Source organism: Dreissena polymorpha, chromosome 3 (genome assembly GCF_020536995.1).
Source record: "Dreissena polymorpha isolate Duluth1 chromosome 3, UMN_Dpol_1.0, whole genome shotgun sequence".
Classification (NCBI taxonomy): Eukaryota; Metazoa; Mollusca; class Bivalvia; order Myida; family Dreissenidae; genus Dreissena; species Dreissena polymorpha.
Window position 1 is genome coordinate 1,215,143 of NC_068357.1, and position 9,478 is coordinate 1,224,620.

At 36.4% G+C, this 9,478-nt stretch overlaps 2 protein-coding genes and 1 long non-coding RNA gene across 9 annotated transcripts in view; 2 read left to right on the plus strand and 1 right to left on the minus strand.

Moving 5' to 3' along the window:
* The window catches only part of LOC127872720 (uncharacterized), a 161,314-nt gene that overhangs the window by 48,389 nt on the left and 103,447 nt on the right, over positions 1-9,478 (plus strand). The window lies entirely within an intron of this gene.
* LOC127872735 (uncharacterized) overlaps positions 1-9,478 on the minus strand; it is a 131,483-nt gene that overhangs the window by 18,632 nt on the left and 103,373 nt on the right. The window lies entirely within an intron of this gene.
* Positions 3,193-9,478, plus strand: part of LOC127872724 (uncharacterized) — a 224,225-nt gene continuing 217,939 nt past the window's right edge. Inside the window, exons 1-2 of one of the 2 annotated variants that reach the window (XM_052416083.1) lie at positions 3,193-3,463; positions 3,919-3,979. In XM_052416083.1, the coding sequence (XP_052272043.1) occupies positions 3,386-3,463; positions 3,919-3,979 (139 nt within the window). In that variant the 5' untranslated portion in view covers positions 3,193-3,385. The remainder of the gene's footprint in view (positions 3,464-3,918; positions 3,980-9,478) is intronic. The other variant, XM_052416081.1, reaches the window with a different exon arrangement.

Sequence of the window (9,478 nt, forward strand, 5' to 3'; positions counted from 1 at the left end):
TGGCTTAAACAATTCCATCAGAAATGTAAACATTCCAATTCTGTTATGATCAAAAATGATGATGATAAAATTATGGCTCTAGCACAAAAGCCCCAACAAAGTCAGTGCGCTGGTAACCGATGATTTGTGAGTCCTAGAAGAAGCAACCGCAAACAAACTGTCTTGCCTGACAGCAGCACTATTAAACATCAAATGCGTAAGATCATTGGATTCCAGTTGATACCCTCTGACTATGGAATACACGGAAATTATGAGACATACAGAATGGTAAAGCTTGAAGCAAAAGAGGACCAACAGGAGAACAAAGTCGGTCTATAAGATATTAACCACAGCATGAAGAGCCTGTTTAGAACTGAACAGTCAAAGGACAGTTACCAGACTTACAAATTTTATTATCATCCGACTTCAGCGTTAAGGACACACATAACTAAACTACCACATTTGCCAGAGATTTCACCTCGTGCCTTCTCCAGGTGCCCCTGTGGAGAAGCCTACAAAAACGTCTGAACACATTCTTCAGGAATGCATGAACTACAACACCCCAGATAGAAAATGTATGACAAGAATATTTGAGTATGCAAGAAACGGTGTACGGACAGGTGGAGGCTATTCAGAAGACCAATCGTTTCACCCTCGCATCCAGACTCCACTTGTATCGGCAATCGAGAACACATATATTTGATTTTCATCTTGGAATTGTCTCTAACATCCTTTTCGATCAGAATTAAGGGCAACAGTGTGATCTGTTGCTCAAATAGTAATGGAATAAAGTATGATGAACAAGTCTCCCATTCATACAATGTCACCCTCGCCTGGAGCTGAAAATATCAACTGAAAACCAAACTAAATTTGATAATTAACATTACCGTAAGCGTCTGATGATGCTTATGTCGAATACACTGTGTGTTTTTGTTGCTAAATATACACCAAGGAGATTTGCAGTTCCTTTTCCATTATCAAAACCATACGCTTTTGTATCATGCAAACCGTTCCATCCAGAAACACGAATTCGTTTCTGAAATCGCTAAGATTGATAAGAACATACCAATTCATACGTATTTGTTCGTCGAACATGTATCCCATAATCAATATTGTTTTTCAAAACAATTAGAGATGGCGCTGATAAAAACATTTTCGAACTTGAAAAAAAAAGTGAAAAAACGAGCCCCTATTACATAACAAATTGACAAAACTATGTGACGGTGCACATTCAGTACAAGATGAATATCACTGCGTATATTCTTTAGATAAAATATTTAGATAGCTCGATTTTTCTAATCGGCATAGCTCGCTGATTATCATTGATGAAGGTAAAGGAAGCTCCGCTATAAATAGGACAGCATATTCTGGGAAAAGATTTAATATTAGTTTGAAAACGATAATTTTAAATCAGTTATATTCAATCCATTTTATGTTTATAGATCAATGAAACAACTATGCATTTTCTGTATTGTATTTGATATTTGTCGTGATTCTGTAAATAAATTGCGAATGAAAACGTGTATAATTAACGTTAAACGCGATCATGAGTGTAAAGAAAACGAATTATTTTGAACCTGCCATTAGTAAACGTTATAGCGAGTATGGTATATAAACGGCATAATAGCCGTATGACATTTATGAGACTCGCTCTTCTGCGTGCTCTCTCATTTTGCATATTTAATATACTTTTCAAACATAAATTACAGAGCCACATCAGTGCACAAACTATGTTTGATAATTCATTCGTTTGTTGGATATTGATTGCTGTTTTAAACACATATTAGGTCATATCGCGGAGATTTAGTTAACCTTACCATGTGCTCATGGCCGAACTCACGTATTCAAGTCGTATTCGACTATGTGCTCATACCTACTTTCGGGAATCATCATGGAATTATTGCCGTACTTAACGAACAAACATGCCTATGCTTATTGAATTAGAGATAAAACAATAATCAAAAGAGAAAAATTATATGTTCATGCACATGGGCATGTGAAATCACGTCCGTACACATAACATCATAAACTTAGGAAAGGAAAAAACGAAAAATAAAGTTTGGTATGATATAAATAAAGAAATTAAAGAGCATGGTGTAATTAAAGAGCATGTTAAGTTTTGAATATATCTGCTACGTAACGTATTGTTATAACCCACAAACGTTTTACTGTAACAGAACGGTTTTTTTTAAGATAAGTGGTACAGAAAATAGACGTCGAATATCTTGTTAAAGATATTTCTTGTTATATTTGATCGAGAATGTTACTCGCCTCCAATTTTCGCTGAATGGGTAAAGATCCCCACGGGTTCTACTTCCCCGTACCCCCCCCCCAAAAAAAAAATCGTACCCAATTTCTTTTCGTACCCAAATTTTTTTTGTACCCATATTTTTGTTCGTACCCAATTTTGTTTTCGTTCTAAAAATTTTTTTCGTAACCAATTTTTTTTTGTACCCAATTTTTTTTTTGGCATAATTTTTATACCCAAAATGTTCGTTCCCAATTTTTTTTCGTACCCAAAATTTTCGTACTCACATACACAATTGTGGTGATGTAGATAAACTTAAATTCATGCTTTTATTAACATACTCTTCAAAAGCTTCGTCACACCAGTACTGTCAGTACTTTTTAGATCTTTTTAGTTAACCAGAAATACAAAATTCGCTGTTGAATACTGTATAAGTAAGGCTCGATTGGTCATTGTCGGTTCGGCAACTACTCACATGCACCCAGTACGGAAAATATTCTTAAACGTATCCGTGGATTCTAACGCTATATTGGTCGTTGTCGGCTTTTTTTCAAATTAATTATGTTCATATTAGAAAATAACATGACATATCATTGATTAGAAAATAAATGTGCTTTATATTGCCTTTTAAAAGCAAAGATAGAGCATGCCATTCTTATTCCAATTGGTATACTGTTCCAGATATTCATGCTATGGTATGAAAAAGCTCCTTTCTTATAACCTGTATTTGCTTTGGTATTAACCTGAGCCGACTCTGACCAATCGAGCAATTTAGCGTGAAGTCTCCATGTATTTATTATATATAGATATTGTAGGTAGTTATTAATTGTCAGATGTTTATGTCAGGAATTCATTATTTATATATCATTAGTGAAAGACTTCTAAAACGCAGACGACAATAGTGGCAAAGGGTTATGACGTCAGATAACGCTACAATGATTGTGACGTCAATTTAAGAACATACTTGACGTCGGTACTAAGACAAAACAACGTCAATCAGTCAGCAGTAAAAGTGGACGTGTTTATTTCTACATTTGGATTTACGACAAAATAACATATTTAATAAGTTTGTAAAGAGACAAAGTCGATTTTCCGCGGAGGTCCCGGTACAGTGAATCGAGCACGACCCTTGCGTTGTCTGCTCCGACTTCCTGTAAAATGGACCGCGGCCGCAAACCTCCGCAATTAGCGCCTGTTGGGACGAAGAAAAAAATGCCAGTTGCAACAGCGGCAAAGGTATGACTTTGTTTTTGCACGTTTCATTTCCAGATAAACAGTATTTGAAGCGTAATTGTAAAAGCCTTCGAGTATATTCAATTTCATTTGAGCCGACTACAAAAGATTGTTTCGACCATATAAAGCTATCAAACATGTTCGTTATCTGATTGTGACTTTAGGATTTTTTTCATATTTTCATCATCAAATGAATTAAATAGCTTCTAAGTTAAAGCTTTTAGTAACTACTTTTTCTTATTTATTTGTTCGTGTGTCCGACCTACCTATCTTACTTTTGGTATTGTTAGCTTTAGAATGGGTTCCTTATACATATCAATATAACTTATAGTAGCCAAAACTTAGAAGTGCGAGGCAATCTATTATGAAATTTAAAATATATATATCCCCTTTAGTCCAGACAGAAAACAACAAATATGTTGATTTTATCATTATGCTCCAAAATGTCGTCCACGCAGGATCATGAGCCGCCTACGTCGTCTGGACTTTATGGCGAGATGATGGACCCGTCCAAAGACGGTAAGTCTTTGCCATTTTCAACAGAATCGATTCCGCTCTAGGATAACATGGTTTATAAATATGGGTTCAGTATCGTCCCAGATTAGCTTGTGCAGTCTGCACAGGCTTATCAGCTACGACACTTTTCGCCTAAACTTGACTTTCTCTAAGAGTAAATTACACTTAAAGCGGAAAGTGTATTCATCAGGCCCGTACCCAGGCCATGGGCCCAGGGGCCTGCCCCCCCCCCCAGCTGGCTGTCGAACTATGATTTTTTTTCAGTAATCGGCCCACTGCCTTTTTTTCTTTCGTGCAAGGGCCCACAATACACTTTCCCTCAAAACAAAAGAGCAGCTATGTTTTATGGTCCCTGATAAACAAGGGGATTAACGCTCGCCAATCGAGATAAGCCTCCAGGCAATGTTTTCTTATCGCCTTGTACACACATCCCCGATCAGTCCCCGATTGTGATCATGAATGCTTCATCTATCGATGGTTGATGTAACATGTATTTTGATACGTGCAGCGAATGGAAGCAACTGCTACAGGAGTTCGTAGACTATGGTCTGATAATTGCCGACGTATTTTTTTTCCTTCTTTTAGAAGGCCCTAGACGTATTTTTCACTTCTAAAAGTTTAAGTGTGTTTTTTTTAACCTTTTGTTGGGAATTTTTACTTTTTGCATTGAGAATAAGGGCCTGAATTTGAACCGGAACAGAAAAAAATGACAAAGATATTAAAACTGAGTATTTATAATTTTTGAAAGTAAATCACTGAAAAAGACTACGATGAGATAGTTAACATGTTTGTTTAAAAGAAAAACAGATTCATAAATTTGCCGAGCAACAGATAAGAATTTGGCATAATTCAGTGTTTAAAATAAATGAGTACCGCGAATTGAGTAAAATCAAACTATTAATGGCTCATTGGTAAAAAAATGAAAATTGAAACGACAATCGATCTCATTATATAAGTTAACCTGATCAAGTGTAGAAAAATATTGTATAATTAAATTATCTCTTCCCTAGAATTTGTTTGAAAACAGTAAAATATGTTAAATTGATTATTTAATACTTTCATTATTTCCCCAAAAAATTAGGCGTTTCGCGCAATTTTTTTTTCCTCAAAAATGGCAAGGTCTTTCCCAAAAAATCAGATTAAAAATAACCTGTGACGTTATTGATTTGTGAAAAAATATGGTGGAAGCAATACGAGAGTTGATGTGGATAATCGTCAGTTTAAACCTGTAAGTTTCGGAAATCTTAAGCTTTAAATATTGTTGTGAATTCACACCAATGTTTAAAGCTTAAGACTTCCGAAATCTGCTTATTTACTTGTTATATTCCATTAATTCATATCACAAAATACGTTTTTACAAGCATTAAAATTTACCTTGCAACGTGCCAAACTAAAAAAAGTACATATATAGGCAGGGGGGACCCCTCCCAAACCCTCCCCGGTTGGGGCCCCACCAGTAAAAAAATCCTGGGTACGGCCCTGTTCATTGATTAGCTTGTGCGGACTGTTCTTGCTGATCTTGGACTACATATAACGCGCGCGCATCAAACACCGTTTTACCACATTTATACACAGTTGTAATCGGTTTTAATGTTGTTATGTGTCCGAAAAGTCTGAGCGTTCACTAAATAGCTCACCACGCTCAGGTATCCGCTGAGCGACGAAAATGATGTGGATGAATGTGACTGTGTTAAGTACGATTATAGTGATGATGATGATGATGATGATGATGATGATGATGATGATGATGATGATGATGATGATGATGATGATGATGATGATGATGATGATGATGATGATGATGATGATGATGATGATGATGATGATGATGATGATGATGCAGGAGAAGAAGAAGAAGGCGACGATGGAGAGGACAAAGATGATGATGATGATGATGATGATGATGATGATGATGATGATGATGATGATGATGATGATGATGATGATGATGATGATGATGATGATGATGATGATGATGATGATAATGATGATGATGATCATCATCATGTTTATCGTTTCTCAGGGAATGCCTCAAAGGCGCTCCGTAGCGACGGCCTGACGCTTGTCGGCCCCTTGTATATACCGAAGACATCAACCAACGAAAGAATCAAAGCACAACTAGGAGACATCACTCAGAAACTACACGACGTAAGTTGGGAATGATAAATCATACGAGAATGTCTACAAGGTGGATACTATTTGTTTGTTTAATTGCGTGTTGTTTTTGCTTGCTATATATATATATATATATATATATATATATATATATATATATATATATATATATATATATATATATATATATATATATATATATATATATATACCGTAATTGCTCTATGTTTTCGGACACAAAAAAATAATTATTTTTTTTCGTATCCGAAAACTTAGATACGAAAAATATTAACAAAATACAGGTGTCCGAAAACTAAGAATCGAAAATGGAAGTGTCCGAAAATAGCGTCAATTGTATCAACGACTACCGGTAATAGCACGCGCTTGTAAAATACCATGCCGTAAAGTATAAATTACAGTTATATATGTTTGCACTGCATTTTAAATAATTGTAAATGCTTAATTTATTTGACAGAAAGTTACTTCAAGGTTGTACTTTGACCAACGAGTTCAAAAATGAGCATGTGATGTACCGATACACGCTTGTATGAACCTGTTATTAATGCAATAAAAAGCAAACTATAAATTCTTTGTTTATTCATTTCCGATAGTTGTTGTGTAACACCTTCCATTGTTCGTAAAACTTGTAATAGGGTGCATCACAATTTGAACCATTTAGTATTTGTCACAGTTATTTTACTGAGAAGGGGTAGTACCATTGCGGTAGATAATTGAACTGTTAATTGGCACTACCCCTGGTAATTGTCATAACGCTTATGCTATCGGGCGAAACCATTGTTTAATACCGGTTTACAAGGTCATTTACCAAATAACACAAATGTAACGGTCCATTGCCCTCAGGCATGCACACGCAATATTTTATGATGTTAATCTGGTTGTAAAACCCCATGATCGAAGTGTCATTAGATATCGGAAACAGGTTCGAAATTTGGTAAAATAGCGCTGTAAAATATACTGTCCGAAAACTTAGAGACATAAATAACGGACGAAAACTCGTGTGTCCGAAAATAAAGAGTCACGAAAAATAATTATTTTTGCTATTTTTGTCCGAAAACATATAGTAATTACGGTATATATATATATATTTAGGCTCGATTGGTCATTGTCGGCTCGGGTACTACTTACATGTACCCCGGGTACTCTTTAGTATACTTACATGTACCCCGGGTTAGGTAAATATACTTAATCGTACCCGGTCGATATTAGACTGTACCCGAGTAGTATTTCCTCCCCAAATCCGATGTTGTAAAACGCGCTTTCGATTAACTTAAACAAACTTCTCTTTAAAAAAAACTGCATCAACATGCTTTTTGAGTATGAGTTTCGATAATATAGAGGCCATTTTACAGAAAAATGATATAAATGTCAATATAATTAAAATTTGAAAAAATAGCCGACAACGACCGATTTAGGGTCAAATTTCCCGGGTACGATAAAGTATATTTATCGTACCCGGGGTACATGTAAGTATACTTAAGAGTACCCGGGGTACATGTAAGTAGTACCCGAGCCGACAATGACCAATCGAGCTATATTTAGAGGTAACCTGTAATGAGGCATACTGGATTGAGACATTGTTACAACAGTTTCCAATCGGAAAGGTTCTGCATGTTTCAATTGTCACATTTCGCAGACGCTGTACACTTGTCTCATGTTTTGCAGACGCTGTACACTTTCCTCATATTTCGCAGACGCTGTACACTTTCCTCATATTTCGCAGACGCTGTACACTTTCGAGGAGACCGAGTTGGAAGTTACGGTTGAAGATCCCTTGGTGACCATGATGAAAAAGCAGATGGACTCGATAGCGGACTCGAACGTGAGTCACAGAGAACCGGATTTTTTTTTGTAATCTGAAATCATATGTAATGATCACAGTTGATCATAGGCAAAAAGCACAGAAAACCCTGAGTGATCGGGTTCGTTTTTGTATGACTTGTTAGTTTGACTATCATCCTAAATGATACGGGTTCTGGCCAAACAGGGCTTAGTGCATTTGCGTAAATTGTCGTCCCAGATTGGCATGTGCAATCATGGGACGACACTTTCCGCTTAGACTTGATTTTCGTCATACAACAAATTGTGTCCTTTAATGAATTCAACAATGATTTAAATTCAGATGATTATTTAAGAAGTTTACGTTTTTGAGCCATTTTAAATTATATAGACCCTTCAAGTTTTGAATAGGCGAATCTTGTGATCCTGGCTGAAGAAGCATCATAAAGAGATTATTCTATGGTCCATCAATCAGGATTATGAAGTAAATTTTACATTAAGTTTTTTCGTTGTCAACAGGCAATATATGTTAGCTGATTAACATGTTTACTCTTAACCACCCAGACACGCCCTTTAACGCATTTTAAGTGCTCTGGAAATTTAAATTAAATTTAAGTCCTTGCTTATTATCGTCAAGTTTGAAAGGCTGCATTTCCACCCCTTATGTACTGATAAGTAGCAAATAACATAATCAAAGCGCTGAAGGCACTGAAGTTGTTCGCTGTTGTCGTTCTCTATTAGCTTGTGCGCATTGCACAGGCTAATCATTGTGCACATGCTAATCTTATTTGACATGCATTAAACCCCGTTTTCTCTGAAAGCAGCCAATATGTACAGATTTCAATGTTAACACCAGACTGGCCAATGTCGTCTTACAAGCTGGTATATACACTCACTGCAGAAGTAGAGCAGAAGCATTTGTTTCTGCACTTCAGACAGGCAGCGGTAATGGTTCCTAGCAAAGTGAGTTGCGGTTCTTACCGTAGCAAAGGCTTCTAAGCATATACTGATTTGCAAAATATGCTCTGTAAATTTCGTCGGCTGCTAACGCGACCAACTAAAAACCTGAACGGACTGAGAGTTACTCGCAGGCTAATCTGGTATTATGCTGTTTGAACATAGCCATTTTCACTTTGCTTCTGAGTGGGAAAGGGTTGAATAAGGCTGTTGGATTGGAGTTCCATAAAGTATATTCGTTACATTTTAATAAATTAGTTTGTTTGAGCCTCTTCTGATTTTCAAAAAGATTTTTACAATGTTTTCGTACTTTCCCAGTACGACAGCATGTAAAATTAGGCAAGAAATCCACAATGTCTAAGGCTGATGTTTTGTTTGGTTGGTTTGTTTTATGGCTGCGTTGCTTTCCGGCAGATTTTATCTAATTGTTTTCGTACTTCCTACGTTTTCGTATTTCGTACTTTTTCGTACTACCCTAGGTACATGTACGACATGCACTCGCGACTGTAATGGATCAGTACAATCACATGAGTGAGCAGGTGAACGCAGCGTACAGGGACAGAGACGAGGTAAGCCAAGTATCCGAGTATCGTTTACACATATGTGAGCCGCGCTCTCTCAAAACGGGTCTTA